Source organism: Sphaerodactylus townsendi, linkage group LG10 (assembly GCF_021028975.2).
Source record: "Sphaerodactylus townsendi isolate TG3544 linkage group LG10, MPM_Stown_v2.3, whole genome shotgun sequence".
In the NCBI taxonomy this organism is placed as follows: Eukaryota; Metazoa; Chordata; class Lepidosauria; order Squamata; family Sphaerodactylidae; genus Sphaerodactylus; species Sphaerodactylus townsendi.
This window is the reverse complement of record NC_059434.1, coordinates 48,857,950-48,880,235: the sequence shown is the minus strand read 5'-3', so window position 1 is coordinate 48,880,235 and position 22,286 is coordinate 48,857,950. Positions and strand designations below refer to the sequence as shown.

The 22,286-nt window shown below is 39.0% G+C and overlaps 1 protein-coding gene across 5 annotated transcripts in view; it reads right to left on the bottom strand.

Moving 5' to 3' along the window:
- Positions 1-22,286, bottom strand: part of ZNF827 (zinc finger protein 827) — a 123,679-nt gene that overhangs the window by 40,884 nt on the left and 60,509 nt on the right. For all 5 annotated transcript variants that reach the window (XM_048509168.1, XM_048509169.1, XM_048509170.1 and 2 more), the window contains exons 6-7: positions 1,606-1,845; positions 239-296 (exon numbers count right to left, since the gene is read on the bottom strand). In XM_048509168.1, coding sequence (XP_048365125.1) covers positions 239-296; positions 1,606-1,845 — 298 coding nt within the window. The remainder of the gene's footprint in view (positions 1-238; positions 297-1,605; positions 1,846-22,286) is intronic.

Genomic DNA, 22,286 nt, shown 5'->3' with positions numbered 1-22,286 from the left:
ACCTCATGGGAAAGAAACTTATAAGGTTTGAGGGGCAGCTGAGGCATACCTACCATAAGTACTTGGCAAGTGCACTTCTGAAATGGTGCTTTCCTACAAAAAGCCCCCTTTGCCCAGACAATCACAGAACCCAACAACTGAGATTCAGTGGAATTCTAAAGTAAAATTCATAATACACCAATGTTACAGTATCATGTTAAAGTATACTATACCATGCTGCATCATAAATATCACTTACCTAGTTGTAGCTGTGATGGTGTTGTCTTTAGAGTGATTGTGCTCTTTGCTTACCTTTTCTGCAGAAAAAGAAACAATTGTTTAAAAAAACCCAAACCAACCAACATTCCAAACCAAAATGGATTTATCACCTTAATATTCCTTCCAACTTTAAATTTTAATTATTAAAAAAGTACCAGTGCCTATCCTGCTAAAAAAAATTCCCACTGTGGGTTGGATTCCACTTAACTGGCAGAAGAGGCTGGGCAATTTTTACTGATGCTCTACCCTGCTATTCCAGGGGATCTTCCCCCTATCCCACAAGAGCAGAATTTTGGGGTAGCATTTTGAGTTATGGTGGGAATGGGAAAACAGTTGTGCACCACTGATGGAAATCTTTCCATCAGCAGTAATGTTTAGCATGAGCCAAGATAGTATTTTCTGTATTTCTTTTTTTAGCTGGGATGAATATGAGTTCTCTTGTGTGTGGCTAGAAATGGTTAATTACATAAATAAAGTATCTTGGGAGTCAGAACAAACTGATGCTAAGAGTCTATCATATATTATCTAGAGCAGTGCAAACTTGCAGCACAACATGTCATCTGTAACTCATCTTGGGTTGCAAGTAAGATGCACAAGGCCCATTTCATACATTACAGTAGAAATGGTGAAAGAAAGAAGAAAACCATGCTTCATTTCCTTGTTTCTAGATAAGGCATGAATAGGCTTTTTACAAAGATGATTGCTTAGAAAATATTAAGACTCAAACTCTATTTTTCCCCTCTTTCAGGGTGAGTATAGCTGCTGGCAGAAATGATTTCATTAGTTTTTTAGAACACAGAAGGGAAATTTTAACTTTCCACACTCACTTGAAATGTTTCAATCCAACCATGACTTATTTGTACCAACAGCTGGTAGAACAGAGAAAAGAACTTTATATTTTTACACCAGGAGCAACAGGTTCAGCAAAGCAAGAAGGGCCAAAAGTCGGTTGCTGAACTTTTAGAAACAGAACAGGGAAGGTGCAAAATGCACTGGCACCCTGCTGAAATGGGCCTGACTATCATTTTGGTCTACTACAACACAGACCCAATATAAGCTTACGGTCTGATCATAATGAGATTTCCTTTCAAGTTAGTGCACTAGATAGTGCCCTATGTCAGTTTCTAACAGGCAAGCATTTTTATCATGCCATCTTGAAGTCAATAGGCCTAGAAGGGTGTTAACTTTGTTTAGGATTGCATTGTAAATTTTTAATTGTGCGATCTGACTGAGTTTTTCATCTCATCATAATATGCTTTTAGGATTTCAGCAAATAGATTAACACATAAAGATTCAGAATATTAAGGCCAGAAAATTGCACTGTATGTTTCCATATGTTTCATTTACCTGACAATTGAAAAAGCAGCTCGGAAGCCATCTTCACTGATATATCTTGGCTGAAGAGATTTCTCTCAGGGAGTACTCGGCCTTCTGGTATTTTTTGTATATGTTCAGATATCTCTTGCCTGAGTAAAGTGCTATAACTGATGTTTTGGCTGGGTGAAGGAGAGGCTTGGGAATTATGAATATCAACTTCCATTGGTTCTTCTTTAATCTTTACTATCTGGGATTCCTTGTAACTTTCAGCTGCAAATATATAATTGAAAAAGAGATACCAAATGATCACTTAACGGTTGGTCTTTGTAAACTATTAAACTAAACTGAAGAGCAGCATATTATACAAGCTTTATATAATAGAATGTAACATTAATGGAAACACTTATTACTGCAAACTATATGATTAGAAACACAACTAAACTCAAGGAAATGCCTAACTATGTAAATTTCCATAGTTCTAGAATAGTTAGAACTTTAGAATGGTTTTTAGAAAATTAAAATATCTACTGTAAACAGAAATCTGCATTTTTTAATAAAAATGACAACAGTAACAAGCTTTGCTAATGAAAATGCTTCTAGGCTTAGAATTTTGTAAAAGTCTTCACAGAAACTGAAAACCATATAATTTTAAAATGTAGATTAGTTTAGACTGGATTTGTTGGATCCTCTCCCGGAGATGCTGCCAAGTTGCCTGTCAGGGTAGACAATACTGAGAGGTCAGTGGTCTGACTCAGTATTCATGTATGTTTAAACCCTGTCAAATGCAATTAATATTAGGAGTAATAACAAACAATTCTGAGAGTCCCCTTTCTATTTTTAAATATTTCATAAATGGAGATATTTTTACAACTATAAAACATCTGCTAAGTTCTTGTGACTTGACTCTCTTATTCTACGTCATTAACCTTCTCTCTGTCAGACTTCCCCAGAGTATTTTTAAAACCTTGCTCTCTTTCATTCACGGAACGATTGCAGAAGTTTCAAAAACCATTTTTACAGACCCACTGTTCTTCTTGGATGTGGTTTTGAGTATTTAAAGAGGAGAGCAAAGGTTGCATGCACTTCGAGGAAACTTGACCCTGACACAAAATATTGGTAAAGCAGATGGTCTAATCTAAAATGCAATTTTGCTTTAAAAATCTGAACTAGGGTCTGAGTCAGTATTCCTGTTCATGCTGTCAATTAAAAACCAACACTTAAAAGGAGCTGAAGAAGATGGAGACAATATAGAGGAATCTGAAAGCAAGGAAGGGCAAGAGAGAAATGTGCAGAATTTCTTAAGCCTACTTAGAGCACTTGGCACTTCTGGGGGGACACTTTTCCTCATATATGGATGAATCCTGTTTGTTAGGGCTTTACATCAATAAGTGCTCCAGGAGGAAAAAAAAGAGTCTTGTGGCAGCAGGTGGTTCATATGTATTACCTATTTTTGTATTGCAATGTTTATTTTGCTGCAATGCCTTGTCCAAAAAGTTCGGTAGGCAGGGTGCAAAGATGGTATCACACAATGGGGAGAAATGGCACAGAGTCTTAAGTTTGTACCTTGTTATCTCTACTGAGTAATTCCAGAGCTTTGACTCTTGTTACTGATAGTGACTCTCATTAGTGTCTTTAAGTACCGGTATATATTTGAGCTTCGTCAATTTTAGCTGCTATAACTTGTTCTTAAGGCCAAACACCTGTACGCAGCCCAGTCCTATCCTATTACAGAGTTTACTCCTCAGTAGGAAAATTCCAATATGGGTTTGACAGTATGAAGAAACTATTATATATTTAGCTGTATGATTCTTTATTTATGATAGCATTGTCCACATTGGGTACTATCCACATAAATCTGTGTTTAGTTAGGTTTAGAGCAAATCAATTACACTTAAACAAATGTCACTTCCAGTGAGACTTACAGTTCTGTGTATACCTACATGGAAGTAAGTCCCATGGGACACAGAGGCATTTATTTCTGAGTAAATATGCACAGAATAAGGCTTTATGCTATACTCTGATTTTAAGAAACCCTCCAAAATAGTTCAGAATACAGTTTTAAAAATCTTGACACACAATCAGATGTAATAATAGTCCAAAGTGAAACCAAACACATATAGACATGCATACAAAATAATAAAATATTATTTAGCTTTGAAATATTATTTATCTTCCTTTGGATGGCCTGCATTACTATGAGTTAGATTCTATGAACTGCAAGCAGAATGCACTGGTAGGAGCAGATCTTTTCTATTTTTCCCTTCCAAAACAAATGCCCTGTGATCCCCAAATGAATGAAACTGGAGACAGAGAGCCAAAGAAAACAAGTGACATCATTCAGAGCTGGAGATATCCTGTAAAAGAGGCACACTGTCATTGGGACATCTAGCCAATAGCACAAAAAGCTTACATATGCACGATCACCAATTGATATCTTCCTTGATGACATTTTGTTGACTCAACCACACATTTTTATGGTCTCCAAAGTAAAGTACTATGTTTAAGTTAAGATGAAACTTTTATCTATACTCATTAATCGTTGTGGACTGATTCACACATGCACATATGTGAACTACCTCTGTTCCTAATGTGCAGCATTAATAATAACTTCATATGGTCTGAGCATGAAAACATTTTAACTACTAGAAGACAGAGGGAGGAAACAGGATCCATCAACTGCTCAATAACATCACTCTTCCAATTAAAACGTCATTCATTAGGGCCAGATGAATATTTTAAAATTGATTTTAATTTTTAAAGTTAATTTTTTTTTCTCCTGCTGCTATACCCAGGGGTAAAACCAGGGGATATAGTCAGTAGAAGAAGCAATATGGCATGTCACTACTATCCTCCAACCTGACAGAATTTTATGAAGTTATAAAGTAATAACGGTGATGGTCATTTGCCTTGTAAATTTTTTAAAGCCAAAGGTTTAGGTGAGGAACTGCCTATCATGATTTCTTTTTTGAATGGAAGAAAATGAACCATTATTTCAGCTTGGGGAGTCACTTGTGCTTTTATTATGACAAAAGCAGCTGACATAAAATAGCACCTTCATTTGTTTTATCGTTACTGTGTGCCATGAAGCTGTCCATCCATGTTGCCAACACTTTACAACCTTGTGACCTGGTTTCAAGGCTGACTGAAAAAGGTCAAATGCTAACGTATCAGTTCACTGTCCTCCTCCTGCTTGACAACAGGTGATAGGCTGTGAGGCAGCCAATTAATCTCACTGACTGGAAGCAGTAAAGACAGATACTTTTTATGTTCCCGTAGCCCAAGAGACATCATTTCTCCTCTTCCTGGAGAGACAGGAAGTAATAAGAGAAAACAAAAATTGTGTATATGTGCATGCCATTGGTTGTGATAGGAAGTGTAGCACGGGACAGAACCAGTTCAGAGAACCTATTTGGAAAAGCAAAGTGGTTTGTTAAAAATCTATGGGAGATACACATATGGTATATTCATGGACATGTGGACACAAATTGTTGGTTTTCCAGTCATAATTCTGATGCCTGAAAAAGAAAGTTCTGTTCTGTTTTCTTGGATTAAAGAAAACATGGTTTCTACTGCTGGAGCTTTAATTTTATGTTTGAAATTGCATGAGGTTAACAAATGCCCAAATAGGTGAAACATGATTTCTGGGGATAATGAAACTGGAGGATACCCCAATACTTAGTGTTAAACAGTGGTTAATACATGAAACCATGAATAGTCCATTGGATGAAGGACATAATGTAAGTTAGTGCCATTTCACAAATAATACTCTCTACACAATAACCAAGTAAGAGTGTAAGACTATATGCACACCATCACACATGACGAGTGCAAATACACCTAGTTAAGCAGCTGTACACAGGAAGGCAAGCAATGATTAGCTGTGCAAGAACGTACAGTTAGATAGAGACATGCACATTCATTGTGTGTGACAGTGCAGATAAGTTATCAATGGAAGAAATAGGTGTATGTTAAGACGCTTTAATCTTGTCTGCGAAATGAGACATTTAAACAGCTTTGGAACCCTACTGTTTTCTCTGTTTTAACTTCAGCTTTCCATCACTTCTCATCTACCTCAATTAAGCTGGTAACATACTAACATGCCACTTTCACTCATTTCCATTTTTATTCTCACCCATCTGCTAAATGTCAAACTAAGGCACACATTTCCTGTGAAGGATGTAATCTTTAAGAGCATGCCTTGTGATAAATGGCACAGCTTCCATCTAACACCATAGCCTTTGTACATGGTTTTGGAATAAAAATCTTACATTTTCATCCAGAAGAGAATCGAGTTCATGAAAGCAGCATAATATATTAAGGCTAATAATGAAATAGTGACTCCAGTTGACAAGCAGCTTGATTGCATGTATGTTTATTCAGAAACAAGACCCACTGAGTTTAACAGAAATGTACCCAAATTGTACCTTATTGACTTAAATATGTTTAGGATTGCACCTTAGCGACTTAAATATGTTTCATCTTCCAGGTTTCATGATGAGATATTTGTGTAGGTAATTTCTTTAAAAAGCCTTCACTTGTTAAAGTAGCTGCCAATAAGAAACTCAGGCTCCTTCTGCACATGCAGAATAATGCACTTTCAATCCACTTTCAATGCACTTTGCAGCTGGATTTTACTGTGCGGAATAGCAAAATCCACTTGCAAACAATTATGAAAGTGGATTAAAACTGCATTATTCTGCATGTATGGAAGGGGCCTCAGTGTTCTTTTGGCCTTTGCCATGACAAACTTTGATTGTAAAACTTTGCATAAAACATTTTAAAATGCCCACTATTTATAAGTGGCTTTATTTCAACCTTAAACAGGCTTTTATTTGAAGATCTCACATAAGAAATATAGAAATACATTTTTTCTACCTATTAGTTTTGTTTCCCATGATTGTCTCTCCATAGTGCTGAGGGTGAAAGGCAAGCCCTCCAAATGCTGTGCATTAAGAATGAACTTGGCTCTTCAGAGGTATGCACTGGGTATCTTTATCTATGAAAATCTCAGATAACAGAGAGAACAAATGTGCTCCTCAGATGTCTGACCTCTAGAGTTCCGGCACTGGACTCCAAATTTAGGTGTGAGAGTCAAGATGACCTTCTCTGCTCTGCCTTTCTTTCAAAACATTCTTTCTATTTCTGTTTCTGCTCCATGCACAGTTTAATCCTCTGCTCTGCTAACACTTCTGTCTGGCACACACAGACAAGACCTGGGTAGAGGCAACCAGTAATAACACCATGCGATCCTTTGATTTTTACATCCTGAACCATTTCTACGCATCTAAGATCTGATCTGCACATGCAGCATACTAAATGGCGGAATTCTGAGGTGGCAGATTGAAAGAGGCAGATCAGGTTTTGAACATTTGCCTGTTAGCAAGTGTAGAGGGTGCAACTGTTAACAGGCAAATGGTTCTTTCTCCCCCCTGGACATTCCACAGGTATATATACTCCACTTGCTTTACTATCATCAGATCCTCTGAAGATGCTAGCCACAGATGCAGGCAAAACAACAGGAGAAAATGTTACCAGAACACGGCCACACAGCCCGGAAACCACACAACACTCCAGTGATTCCGGCCGTGAAAGCCTTCGACAATACACTGAACATATAAAATATTTTATATAAAATAAAATATAGAATATTTAAATTCCAATCCTTCTGGTCTTTACTCGCCAGCAATCTAAATATGGAAACAACAGTGCAGTTCACTCTTTCCAGTGCCCTATTATTTGCAGGGTGATCAACATTTTTATCTTGGTAACCTGCAGTTGTCAGCACAATTTATGCAGCACAAGAGATTCATCATTTTTCCTTTGATCACTGCAAATAGAGGTTTGTAGGCCAAACTGCAGCACAACTTGTTTCATGAGTCCACTGATTTATTTTTGAACAATTGCAATGTCACATACTTTGAAAAAGTATCATACCCTACCGATTTCCAGTTGGTGTTTCTGGTAGTAGACCAGATCAACTTGAATGGATTCCCATGGCTTTCTAGGCTGTGGCAAATCCCTTCAATAGGGTCTCTTGACTTACTGGTGCTTCTTTTTGTTGGCAGACAAGACTATTTTTCAACAGCCATAGCCATAACAACCCAACCCCCATAAATATTTCTGATACCTGAAGAAGTGTCCTTTCATATCACAAGTGACCTGCTCTTTCATTATCAGGAAGGCATTCTAATAACTGTTCTCTGTAAGGATGGTAGATTAACAACATTGTTACCCTAACCAACAAATAAGTTTGAAACAGGACCAGTGAATAATTTTCCCGGAAATTGAGCACATCTTCCCATCCTAAATTTCTTTCAATATATCTCTTAATTCACAACACTCAGTTCAGGATCCTTCCACCCCCCTCAGATTATGTTCTTCCGGTACTAGGCTGCATCTCTTTTCACTGCTCCTAGAGCAGTGGCTCTCAACCTTCCTAATGCCGCAACCCTTTAATACAGTTCCTCATGTTGTGGTGACCCCCAACCCTAACATTTATCCATTTTACAAATGAAGAACACTGATGCAGAGAGTCTTAGGCGACCCCTGTGAAAGGGTCATTCGACTCCCAAAGAGGTCGCCACCCACAGGGGAGAACCACTGTTCTAGAGTATGCTTTCAGCATCTGCAACCATAGTATGGCTTCCTAGTTCATGATGAATTGTGAATGTACATTCAGACCATGGAAAACCATCTGTACAAACAGATTGTGCTTTAGAAGTAGCCACTGCAAAGCACCGCGGTCTGCATATGATGTGAATTCTGTACTCAGCAAACAGGGTTAATAAGCTTCCAGAATCTTCTCTATAACTATCCATTCTAGTTCTGCTGTGAATACTTAAGTTTCTGTTGCATTCAAATTCCACCTGTCAAATGCTACTGGTCCCAGTTTATCTATTCATTCCAGTGAAAATCCCTCAGCAATCTTTGAGGCATCATGGGTTACAACGAATGGGTGAGGTGGATCTGAGAACTGCATAACTGAGCAGACCCTCCTTCAGTGACGCAAATGCAGCCAAATGCTTTGCCTCCCTCATGAAGAGGTTCTTCGTTAATTGGTACACAGGTGATGCCCCATCTGAGAAATCATTTGCAAATCTTTTGAAGAAACCACAGAACGTCAAGAATCTTTATATCTCCTCCAAAGTTATTGGCATCTTCTAGGCTTTTAAAAAATCACATGTAGCTTTTGGATTGGAGCTCCAGCTCATTCTCACTGACAATATGTCCTAGGATGTGGTTCCTTTCAAGTTGGCACTTATTCTTTGCCAGTTTGAGCAGTTTCCAACTCTCTTCCATGCCCAACAAAGTTTTCTGCCATATCTACAGAATTGCTTTGAATTTCAAGTAGGTAGCCATGTTGGCCTGCTGTAGAAGAGTTAGATTTGAGTCCAGAAGCTCCTGAAAGACCAACAAAATTCAGCTTTGACTCTCAAATGCTTATATCCTAGAAAGCTTGTTGGTGTTTAAGGTGCTACTGGATTTGAAAATCACTTTCAGCGCAGCTGCACCAAGCTCTGTGCCCCTGTCAGATTACACCCCTGCATAATGAAAGTCAAATATTCTAAAGTACTGTAGCTTTTCATTGACCTACCTAGCTCTCATGTATTGCTCTCTACCCCAAGATCCTCCACATATTGAGTAGACTTTCTAAGGCCAACCCATGAGAACAGCTATTAAGGAAAGAGACACCAGCAAAAGTTGAGGAAAATGTAGTCTTCTGTTTGAAGTTTATGCATTAAGTGATTTTTTTTGGCATGTTTACAGAATTTTGAATTTTTGGGGATGCATATTAAACCATATGTCTTTATTGTTTCATATATTTGTTTTAAACCACGTGGCCTATGTTGCCTTTGAATATCTTGTGTATTAGGGAAATCTGAAAGCTGATTTGAGTCTAAGGAGATAAGGCAGTAAGATTTTTCTTCAAATTTTTTATTTGTTTCTCTTCTTTTTGATTTAATTGCAGGTTTCAGTTCCTTTTCTATGTTATGTGACAGCTATAAATTTCAGCCAGTAGGGCATTTATAATTACATTGTATACATCTGATGATATTGAAGTATATTAGCAGAATAAGTTACATGTCAAAATTTGTGAGTTTAAAAAAAACACAAAGCTTTCGTTGCAAGATGGCTCTGCTCACAAGCACTGGTTTTCTCTAAATTCTTTGTCCTGAATTGTAAGTATTGCTTGACTTTTGAAGCTCTTGCATATAAAAATAGAATCTTATTTCCTTCCCAATTACCCCTCAGATACTCTTTTTGCTCTGTTTTTTTCCCCTTGGCCCAGACTTCCTGCAGGGATTTCCTCTGTGGGTGAACAAAGGATATGCTGACAAACATTGACACTGCTTTTTTTGAACAAACAGGTAAGAAAGTGTGCAAAATCTTCTGGTTTTTTAAAACCAATTTAAGATTTTTACATGTGATTATGTGAGTTGTATACTAACACTATTAGCCAAAGCCATGTGTTATTTGAAGGTAATAATGGTATATTTTAGATCCAAACATAAGCAAAGATTGCTTAAATCTTATTTTCTTGACGTTTCCAGCCAGCTTAACTTCCACCACTTCACTCAATGGTTTCTTTTTTTTTTTGTTTAATGTGGCAAGTTCAAGATCAAACATATGTGATATTAAGAACAATGGAAAGAACATATTTTATAGTGCTGTTACTAATGCTATAAATCTAGTGACTTCCCAATGCAAAAGTAAAATCTTATTTTAAGATCTTATTTTAAGATCTGTTTCAGAAGTTCATTTTTAGAACTCATACCTCAAACCTAGAACCTTCATATCTCATAATGAAAAGCATTAAGCCTGTCAAATATCCCATTTTTATGGAGGTACAACTATTCCTCCTTTGCAGTGTAATAAACAAATCTGCTAATTCATTTTCACTATCAATTAGCAATTATTAAGTGGCAGGTCAAGCTGTAGGATGGAGAAGGTATTTAGCATACTAATTCGTTCAGATTTGCTATACATAAACGTGCACTTAGACAGCTTAAATAAAACATTAAAGCAAGAAAACAGTTTGCTGAAGTCAGAAACCCCAGTTTGTACTCTCTCCCTCTGGCCTTTAAGGCTGCTACTCTGCATTGTGCCTGCCTGCCTGCCTCCTCCTACCATAACCACCACTGCCTCCTCCTACCATCACTGCTGCCGTGCAGAAACGGCCATAGATAACTTTAAAAGAGGGCTATCAATGAGTACTAATCATGGTTATTAAAGACTGTCTCCATCTACAGAGGCAGCAAATGTCTTAATATCAATGTTGGGGCACATCTTCAGGGGAGGGCCTCTGCCTACATATTTTGCTTTTTCGGCCCTCCAGGGGACTGGTTAGCTGCTATGTGAAACACTATGCTGGACTAGATGGACCATTGGTCTGACCCAGCAGGCTTAACTTACATTCTTATGACAAAATTATTTTAGTTCTTTGTTTCTATTTCCAACAATCCCAACCAACAAATAATAATGTGATCAACTTTGCAAATTTTTAGTTTGCCTGGTATGTTAAACACACACAATAAAAGCCTGCTAAATTACAGAGATTTTATCAAGGCTCATTTGCTTCAGGATTTTCTGCTGAGGGGAGGAATGTTCTTGTCTCCCTTGCAGCCTGAAATGCTCCTCAAAATATCTCCAAGAACAGAATGAGGCTTGCAACAACCCCAAGGAGGAAGAAGGAGATTCAGAGTATTGTCAAAGGCTTTCACGGCCGGAATCACTTGGGTGCTGTGTGGTTTCCGGGCTGTATGGCCGTGTTCTAGCAGCATTCTCTCCTGACGTTTCGCCTGCATCTGTGGCTGGCATCTTCAGAGGATGCCAGCCACAGATGCCAACCACAGCAAAAGATGCCAGCCACAGATGCAGGCGAAACGTCAGGAGAGAATGCTGCTAGAACACGGCCATACAGCCCGGAAACCACACAGCACCCAAGAGATTCAGAGTATTTTGTATACCTTTTCACCATCTCCAATCAAATAGATTTTTTCCTATCTGCTTAGAAAGCAGCTGTTGCTATTCATTCCCCTTCCTACCCGTGTCTTTAGTAGATCTAAATATCCAGCATCGTTGCTGTTGTCATTATTAATAAATAACGACAACAACAGTACTGTATCCCACCATTCATCCTTGTTGCTATAAAGCTGTGAAATAGCATCAGCAAAGGAAGCTTCGTTCATGAACCCAGGCTATTTACTATGCAGGTTTTCATTGATATTCATATTGTTTAGATTATACAGCTGAGTTTGTATATCTTTATATGTGTGTATATATTTATATGGTTGTAGTGAAAAGAGCTGTTAAGTTAAATTAATTATCTGGAATTATCTGGAACTTTTTGCAGTATCCCCTGTATAGGATAAAACTAAAAAAATATCCAAAAATTGTCATACTGTTCAGGAAATGCAGCTTACCAACAGGTTAATTAAATCTCCATAAGTAATTTGGAAAAGCAGATATGCCACACAGCACTGCGTAATTATCACCAGATGTCTGTTGCAACATAACAAGATAAGTAAGCAAACCTGTATTTTATATTTATATTTTTACTGCATTGTTATATTTTTATTTTTAATAGGATTGTTTAAAAATTGCAAATACCCAGGTATGCTAACAAAATGACAAGTATTCACTGTCTCTGGTGTTTAGCAGAAAAAGGCTGAATACAGGTCATGTTTTATATGAACAGTGAAAGTGGAAGAAGGAAATTGTATACTGTGTAACTTTTGTTTCACTCTTTACTGTAAAACTGACACAGGGGAAAGAATCTAGCCTTCCAAATACCACTATTCTTTTTGATCCTAGATATGTATTGGAAAAGTTCTGACCTTTTATCTACTTTTTATTTGAACTCAGTCAGAGATCTTCTGAGCTACATCTTTGTCAGTTAACATATGACAATGCTATTTCATTACATAAAGATTTCTAGAACTGTAATTTACATTCGCTGAGTTTTTACTTTATCTACATTATTACTAAGGCTTTCAAAAGAATTTTGAGATTTTTTTTTTCTTTGAAGATCAAGGAAATCATTCTGGTAAGGGACCTATATACATTCTAATCTTTTCTTTTACATCCAACATGATCCCATGATATTGCCTTTTCACACAATTACAAATTAATTGGTTTCACTTTATTTTATACATTCCCCAGAAAAACATCCAAAGCAGCTTTTATTTCAAAATACTGGCGAGTGGGTGGGGACAGCACCACTCTGCCCCACCCCCCACCCCCAAGGACTTTTCTGTCCTTTTGGGCATGGGAAACCCAAACAATTTGTTTTAAAACAAGGACAAAAATCCCCCATAGCTGGGAAAAGAGGTACGCCATAAAAATTGTGGCATATCTCTGATGGTGGCTCCATTGGCGCACGGTGGCTGATTGGGCTCTGGAAGCCAACTAAGGTTGGCCCTGTGCCTCGGAACGTCCCCGGCCATGCTGGAGCAGTGGTTTGCTCTGGTGGACAGCTGCACTTCTCTGTGTCTCTCATTCCCTCACACAGATGTTTAGAACTGTTTGATTCATTTTAACAATTTTTTTTTACATAGGGAGCTCATTTGGACTGTGTTTGACAATGTATGCATTCAAGCAGCAAACATCAAGATGTGACAAGTTGAGGACCCTTGTGGATTTGCTGGAGAGGAGTGTCTCATTTTTCCCTGTATCCCTTCCCCTACTATGTCCCAGTGGTGTAACTAGGCAAACTGGAACCTTGGGCAAAACCTGAGTTTGATGCCCCCCCAGGCGCGTTCCCGGTGCAACGCGCACATACCCCCCGGTCCCCTTGTTGCTATGCCCAGTGTCATATCTAGGCAAACTGGAGTTTGGCGCCCCCCCACCCCACATGGGCAGCTGCCCTCCCCCACCATGACCAAGCAATGATTTTTTTCCACCAGGTCATTTCAAAGTCACCATCACATTATAGAACATGCCCCAACTCACAAATCTGAACACAGCAATGGGCCATGCCACACAGCAGAAATAATTTTTTTGAAAACATTTTCAAAATGCTTTCAAAATGTTTTATTGCTGCTGTGAAAACATTTTATGGTGTTGTATCCAGTCCCCCCGATTGGGGGAAACAGCATCATTTTCAATGTTATTTAAACTGGGGACCCCAGATTCTCCCTTTAAAATGGATTTAAAAGGAGAATCTGGGCTCCCTAGTTTAAACAAGTGATGCTGGAATCCACCCCCAAACAGCATCATTTTCAATGGTGTTTAAACCAGGGAGCCCAGATTCTCCTTTGAAATCCACCTTAAAGGGAGAATCTGGGGTTCCCAGTTTAAACAACATTGAAAGTGATGCTATTTTGATGTTTATTCTCCCCCACCCTAAAACAGCATCACTTTCAATGTTTAAACTGGGGACCTCAGATTCTCCCTTTAAATCCATGCCAAAGGGGTGGGGAGTTAAAAAGAAAATCTGGGGAAACTTGGGGGGGGGGGGTGCCTGCTGTCAGGGGTGCAATTGTTAAGCTAGCAGCACCAAACTTTCAGGGTATCTTTAGGAGACTGTCCTAATGATACCACCCAGGTTTGATGAAGTTTGGTTCAGGGGGTCCAAAATTATGGACCCTCAAAGGTTTAGCCCCCATCTTCTATTAGCTCCCATTGGAAACAATAGGGGATGGGGCACCCTCTTTGGAAGTCAATAACTTTGGACTCCCTGAACCAAACCGCACCAAACCTGGGTGATAGCATCAGGAGAGTCTCCCGAAACATCCCTGAAATTTTGGTGCTGCTAGCCTAAAACTGCGTTCCCTGCAGGCCAAAAACGGAAAAACCACTAAAATACCAAAAAAAACCCCGGACCCTGCATTTTTTGCACCCGCCACAAGGGGGCGCCCTGGGCAACTGCCCACTTTGCCCAATGGGCATTACACCCCTGCTATGATCTCTTTTCTTTCCCTGGCAGCCTCCAAAGCATCTCCTCTTTTTCTGCTTCCTTCTCTCACCAACCTACCTCTGTCTGTCTCCCCCACTCAGTCTTCAGCTTTCCCTCTTTTCCGCTCCTGGAAAAAGTCTTTCAAGATCTGGCAAAACTACACTATGGCAACTGCTGGACTAGCTGAATCTCCAGTGGTGGCTGCTGGACATATTCCCTGTTCATTCTGTAGAAGGGAAGGAAGTGGACCTTTTCTAGGGCTGCTCTGGCTTGCTCCCTTCCTTCAAGGTTTTGCTTTACTTGCTTTACTACTAATAATAATTTGGGACCAGTGCTCTTTAACCTATTCATAAATGACCTGGAAGTAGGGGTGGGTACTGTGGTGGCCAAGTTTGCAGATGATACCAAATTATGTAGGGTGGTGAGAACCACAAAGGATTGTGAAGAGCTCCAAGCGGACCTTGATAAATTAGGTGAGTGGGCTAAGAAATGGCAAATGCAGTTCAATGTAGCAAAATGCAAAGTGATGCACATAGGGGCAAAAAATCCAAACTTCACGTACACGCTACAAGGGTCAATGCTATCAGTCACAGACCAGGAAAGGGATTTGGGCGTCTTAGTTGATAGTTCCATGGGAATGTCAACTCAACGAATGACAGCTGTGAAAAAGGTAAACTCTATGCTGGGGATCATTAGAACAGGAATTGATAATAAAACTGCAAGGATTGTCATGCCCTTATATAAAGCCGTGGTGCGACCGCATTTGGAGTACTGTGTTCAGTTCTGGTTGCCACATCTCAAAAAGGATGTCGAAGAGATAGAAAAAGTGCAGAGAAGGGCAACGAGGATGATTGAAGGATTAGAACACCTTCCTTATGAGGAGAGGCTGCAGCGTTTGGGGCTCTTTAGTTTGGAGAGGAGACTTCTGAGGAGGGATATGATTGAAGTCTATAAAATTATGCATGGGGTAGAAAATGTTGACAGAGAGAAATTTTTCTCTCTTTCTCACAATACTAGAACCAGGGGGAATTCATTGAAAATGCTGGGGGGAAGAATTAGGACTAATAAAAGGAAACACTTATTCACGCAACGTGTGATTGGTGTTTGGAAAATGCTGCCACAGGAGGTGGTGATGGCCACTAACCTAGATAGCTTTAAAAAGGGCTTGGATAGATTTATGGAGGAGAAGTCAATCTTACGGCTACCAATCTTGATCCTCCTTGATCTCAGATTGCAAATGCTTTAGCAGACCAGGTGCTTAGGAGCAGCAGCAGCAGAAGGCCATTGCTTTCACATCCTGCATGTGAGCTCCCAAAGGCACCTGGTGGGCCACTGCGAGTAGCAGAGAGCTGGACTAGATGGACTCTGGTCTGATCCAGCAGGCTAGTTCTTATATTCTTAATAATAAAAACCCTAAAAACCCACTAAGGATATCAGCTGTACTATTACAGGCTCAATTCACTTGTGCATTGACGTAATGTACTTGTGCTTGACATAATGTACGTTATCATCTGTCAACATTACTTTTCTACAGTCTACATAGGACAAACAGGTCAATTACTACAGAAAAGAATAAATGAGCACAAATTTGACACAAGCAGTGACAACATTCAGAAAATAATGGAAAAACATTTAATCCTGTGTGGATATTCCATTGCTGATCTAAAGGCACAAGTAGACATTGCAGCTAGGCTTGGTAATTCAGTAAACCCAAACCGCAGAAAACCACCAGGTGTATTTGAAAAGTCACATACACATGGGGTCAAAAAAGTAAAATAAAATTTGGCTTTTAAAATAGGAAATACTTGGGAGATGTTGGGGGCGGAGTCTGAGAAGGGCGGGGCTTGAGGAGTTTTCCATTGAGTATGCTATTGAGTTTTCCGTAGAAATGTTGAACCTTTTATGACCTTTTAACCTCACACTTCAATCCCCCCCCCCCGCTTCTCTGTCAATACCCTGTTTCCCTGAAAATAAGCCCTACCCCGAAAATAAGCCCTAGCATGATTTTTCGGGATTTTTGGAGAATGCTTGAAATATAAGCCCTACTCCAAAAATAAGCCCTAGTTACAGATTCCCCAGCAGAGATTCCCCGGCACAGGCACAGGTGATCTGGTCATGGGGCGGGGGGGGGGGGGGGGGGGCAAAATCATGGGGAAAAAAAACATCCCCTGAAAATAAGCCCTAATGCATCTTTTGGAGCAAAAATTAATATAAGACCCTGTCTTATTTTCGGGGAAACATGGGTACGTATCTGAGTAGTGACAGTTCACCCTGACATCGATGGTCCCGTCTAGTCCAACCTTGACCCTTGGAAACTAAGCAGGGTTAATACTTGGATGGGAGATCACCAATGAAATCCAGGGTTGCTATGCAGAGACAGGCAATCACAGACCGTTAACAAGATTTGAATGTTAAGCGTTTTGTGACAGTCTGGAAGCCACAACTCAACTCTTCTCACTGTCCCCAAAGTCGAATATATGATTTAGCTTCATGTCTCCGCTTTTTGTACTCTTGAATTCAATCAGAAATGGCCCTTCCTGTTGCATTTCCCTGGTTCCATTTACTCAGTTCTATAGTTTTCTCCTGATTAGAAAATCAACTCTCAAGTATTCCTTTATCCTCTGTTGTAATCTTTGGATTCCTGAAAAGAACACATTTTATACTACGACCAAAAACAGTGTAACTAGCCTGGCTTTCAAACCTGTAAATGGGGACTGATCCTGGATACCAACAGAACTGCTAAGTAGATTCCCAAAACAAACTGGATCCCGCCTTTTTTTCACTTGATTTCTTCGCAAAACAGGACAGGTAATTTTTGCTCTCCTTCTTGATCTATTCCCCATCTCTATTTTCCAAACCCTATTTGTACCACACAGAGAGTGCACCACACTTTGCTCCTCCCCGCTCTGGGCCCCTCTGTTCCATCTGCTCCCACTTGTCCTCTCTCCTGTTCCTCATTTTCCACACACGTACAGCTTGAGCTCAAAAAGTAACTCCTGCTTCAAATTAGAGGAGCTCTGCTAAATGTTTTGTTGTTGTTGCTATATTAAATAGGATAATGAGTATGTCTGTGCTTTGGTTTAGTATAGCTAGTATTTGCTTAGGACAAGCCCCCACCCACACACACTATTGTCCCAATTCTTCAATAAACTCTATATTCCTTTCAAATCTGGTCTATGTCATCCTTTTCCTACTAATGACTTGCTACTAACAGCCATGTCTCTAGGTTAAAGATTCTGATTTGCTCCACAAACATGAAAGCTAATTCCCCGTTTTAATTTGAATGTATGTTCACATGTTGGTGGGAGTGCGGTAACACAACTCTTGCCTTGACAATCCTACATGGTTGCCATTTGTTGGCTGTGGCTTGATGGCACTTTCCACTACCAGTGAGAAGTCATGCGATGCATCTGCATCTGATGAAGTAGATCTAAGCTGCAATAAGTCTGCTAGCTTCTAAAGTGCCATAAGGCTTCTTTTTGTTTTCAGTTACAACAAACTGGAATGGCTAACCTAATACCAAACAAACACCCTCCTTTCAGAGTTGAAGAACATTGTTACATGGAATACTAGCTACTACCCCACCAGTCAGTGAATCCACATTGTCAATCAATTTTGACAAATCTTTTCAGGGTAATTTGCAGGTCTTTTTGATAGTGTTATTAATAAAACAGTTAACTGACATTTATTGTCACTAACTGATACAGTCATTTGAGCTAGTTTCCTTAGAATGTGAAGCAGTAAATAATCACCACATTCTACAATAAAGCTCCTTCCATCGCAAAACACCAAAGTTGATTAAACAAAGCGGAAGCAGAATCTTTGCCATTCGTAGCAAATTCTAGGACAATCATTCAAAGAATGGCTATTTCTTTAAAACTTATTTTAGCATGCCAGTAGATTCCACACAAGAGATCTAATAACCCTCACATACCATGTACACAACAAATGTAACTCAACCACTACCTAAACAGTAGTCTGTTCTGTGCTACAGTTAGGCTGTATTTAGTATACAGTGTCTGGCTTTAAACACCACATTTCAATGACATTGAAAACTGGAGAGGGCCCAAGAGAAGAATGCTGAAAATGGGTTTGGAATGTATATCATATTAAGTTGAAGGAACCAGGCATGCTTAGCTTTCAAATTGGAATAATGACTCTTCTCCTTCTGCAGGAATTCAGAGAATATTTATTTTTGTTCCTCTATTTCAGAAATTTACTAAAGTTAACCTTTATTTCTAAGAGCAGTTCTCTAAAATATCTGAAGTAGGGGAAGGAGAATGAAAAAAAATCTCATTGCCTGATAGAAGGACAAGAGTCATTCAGTCTGAAAGCTTGGGCACTGTTTTATGATATGTGGGTAGGTATAATGCGTATAATTCAGTAGGAGTACTGGTAGACCTGCTTATAATGGGTTTCTTGCCCTTCAACCACTCAGCCGTATTACCAAATTTGACTTCCATTTCTTCTATACATCTAGTACATCGTTTTACATTAATCTCCAGTTTCAATAATACAAGGTTTATCAGGTTTTGATACTGCATGTTCAGGCTAATGGTAGAGAGACATTTGATTAACTGCAGGCCTTGGCAGTCTTAAATGGAGTTGCACATTTTTTCCTTCTTCCCAGGGTTTGAGTAGTGTTGTTTTTTTGGCAACTTTAATGCAGTTATACCTAGAACTGCCTAACAGAATTAAAGCTGCAATCCTAAAAACATATCACTGTAAGTAAGCTTCACTGAATACAATGGCTCTTACTTCCGCATAGATCTGCTTAGGATTGCTCTATCTGCAGTACATCCTGAGCAAATTGAAGGCCAGAAGCCTTTCCTTCAGGGCATGAAAAACATTTTTTTTCTATGGACTAACGTGGCTACCTGCACCTCTGCTCCAATCTGAGGACTTATTGAAGAGCACCAATGCATTCATCCAGCTCCTATCTCCTCTATCCTCAAATGACTTTTCCAGTTATTTTAACGTCAAGTCAACTGATGTGTGTATTCCTTGTGTACTTGTGTGTGTGTGAGAGAGACAGACATTAATGTGGTTTTTCACTTTATACCAAGGAGATTTATTTTTTGCCATCAAGTCACAGATGACTTAGAGTGACCCTGTAGGGTTTTCAAGATAAGAGATGCTCAGAGGTGGTTTGTCATCACTGGCCTCTACATAACAACCCTGGACTTCCTTGGTGGTCTCCCATTCAAATACTAACCAGGGTCGACCTTGCCTATCTTCTAAGATCTGATGAGATCAGGCTAGAATGGTTAAGGCAAGGAGATTTACAAACCTTAATCATTATAGACCTTTCCAGTTTTAACATGCTCTGAAAATTAGGCATTGCAGTAAACAAAAGCAGACTATCTGTGGAGCTTTATATGTTCCCAACAGATTAGGAAATTGCTGTCAAAACATTGCTGACCTATGGCAACCAGGAGGTTTTCAAGTCAGAAGAGGTTCAGAGGTGGCTTGCCATTGCCTGCTTTCACATCACACCCCTGGTATCCCTTGGAGGTCTCCATTCAAATACTTGCCAAGGTCAAGGTTGAGAGCATATGACTGGCCCAAGGTCACCAGCAACTACCCATGGCAGAGTGGAAATTCAAGCCAAGTTTCCCATATACTACTCTGACACTTTAACCACTGTATAACACTGGCTCTCACACATATGTCTTTTCTGTATGTGTTTTTCTCCCTCTAGTGGTTAATTACATCACTTTATGTCCAGAATATCTCCCTGCAGATTAAGATGGCAGGTTTTTATCTTAGACATAAAGCAATGTGATATCAAACCATCCATTAGAGGGAGCAAAACATAGCCAGACAGGACCCCCACCCTACCTGCCGTAACAGAAAACATAAACAAGGAAAATTAGAATGCAGAAAAGCCCATTGATAGGAAAATGATTTAACTGAACTGTTGTATTAGAAAATCAGACTAAAGTTAAGCATTATAAGGATAACTCCGTTCATTGAGGGGATTAAGAATGTGCTTAACTTTAGGTTGATCATGAAGAAAATAAAGGAATAAAGGAATAACTGGACATATGAAGCTGTCTTATACTAAGTCAATACTATTCGCTCTAATTGGCAAGAGCTCTCTAGGATATTAGGTAGAGAAAGATCTTGGTACTTCATGGTACTTCATAGGCTTTAACTGGAGATGCCAAGGACTGAATCTTGGATTTTCAGCATGCATAGCAAATGTTCTACCACTAACCCACAACTCTCTCCAAACTCTTCTAAATTTAGATTGTCTAAAGCAGCCCATGCTAGCAGGGGCTGATGGGAATAGTAGTTCATGAACATCTGGAGCACCATAGGTAGGCCACCCCTAGTCTAAAGAACGCAACAGTGCAGATTCTCAAGATTCTGGCCACCTTAATCTTGGTCAGCTCAGCTGCATAAATCTCTTGATGTTGCGAGTAATATTCTTGTGACACTCAAAGCAATATTCTTAATTTACCATATCAGCAACTTTCTTCTATTGCTTGCAATACTTCTCAGTACTGTCATTTATATGCCAAAAATGTTGCAAGCTACCAATTAAGTTCTTAGCAGAAACGCCAACTTTTTTATTTTTAGAATCTATGTGTTCCCTCTCCAACGAATGATCTCATCCCGTCATAAGCAACTCTGCATGAAAATATCAACTGTAAAACAATTCAGATTACTTCCAGTCACTGGATTATGGAATTTGCATAATAAACAGTATTCATTGTAATTTATTTTTAGCTTCCAAATGGCTTACAAAAATGGACACATTATAGTATGAAATATATAGGCAGTGACAATGCAAGAATCATAATGTCTCAGAAATTCACATATGACTAAATCCTTCAAAGGTTTAAAGTAGGTACAATTTATATGGCAAAATGTTAGACACTCCCTCCAAACAATTGTAAATAAAAACTAGTAACGCTTGCCTCAGAGCAACAAATTAACAAACAATCTTAGCAGGAAATTATTTCGTCATTGTTTGGGCAAAGCCACTTCACTCCAACAAACACTCTTTTTCTATGTAATGAATGCAGTGCATTAATAGAATAGGCTAGAGTATCTGATCACATGCCTGTGAACTGGACGTGATTCAACGGAACTCGCCAAGTCACAAGAGCCAAGCGTGTACAAAATGAACATGCATTCAGATGTAAATGTCACAGGTGATGGATTCATCATGTAACAGATTCCAAATAAATACTCTGCCTGCTTAAGAAGTAAAATAGGTTCTGCATGTGAATGCAAGTAGATTTTACACCAAGATGCACAGAATCTGTAATTTTTATTAATCCTATAAACACAATATTTTAAAAGTTATCATCTGAGGTGACTTATATGTAGCTAGAAAACTTGCTTGCTTTCAAAATAAATATAAGGATATATGGAAAAGGCTCTTTTGTTTGCATAATATTCTGCTCATAATATTTGGAAACTTACTGATTTTAAAAAAAACATTTATTTTACTTCTCATTTTTTGGGGGGGGGCTTTCTTCACACTGAATACTAAAAGGAATATTCAAGAATATGTTCAGTGTGAGGTTTGTTGTATTAGGCTAAGTAAATGCTGGGTGGGAATCATCCATGCAAACATACAGAGGATATTTTTTTATTATTCAACAGGATTGTAAAAAGGCAGCTATGCTAGTTAAAATTATCCAGAACTTCAAGATATGTTACAATAACATGAGCTATTGTACTATACTTGCTTGCATAAATACAGTAAGAGAGACACATGGTTGCATTATATGTCTCAATAGAAATGATGAAATCCAAACACTACTGTACAAATACTGACGTGTGTCCTATGTTTTCC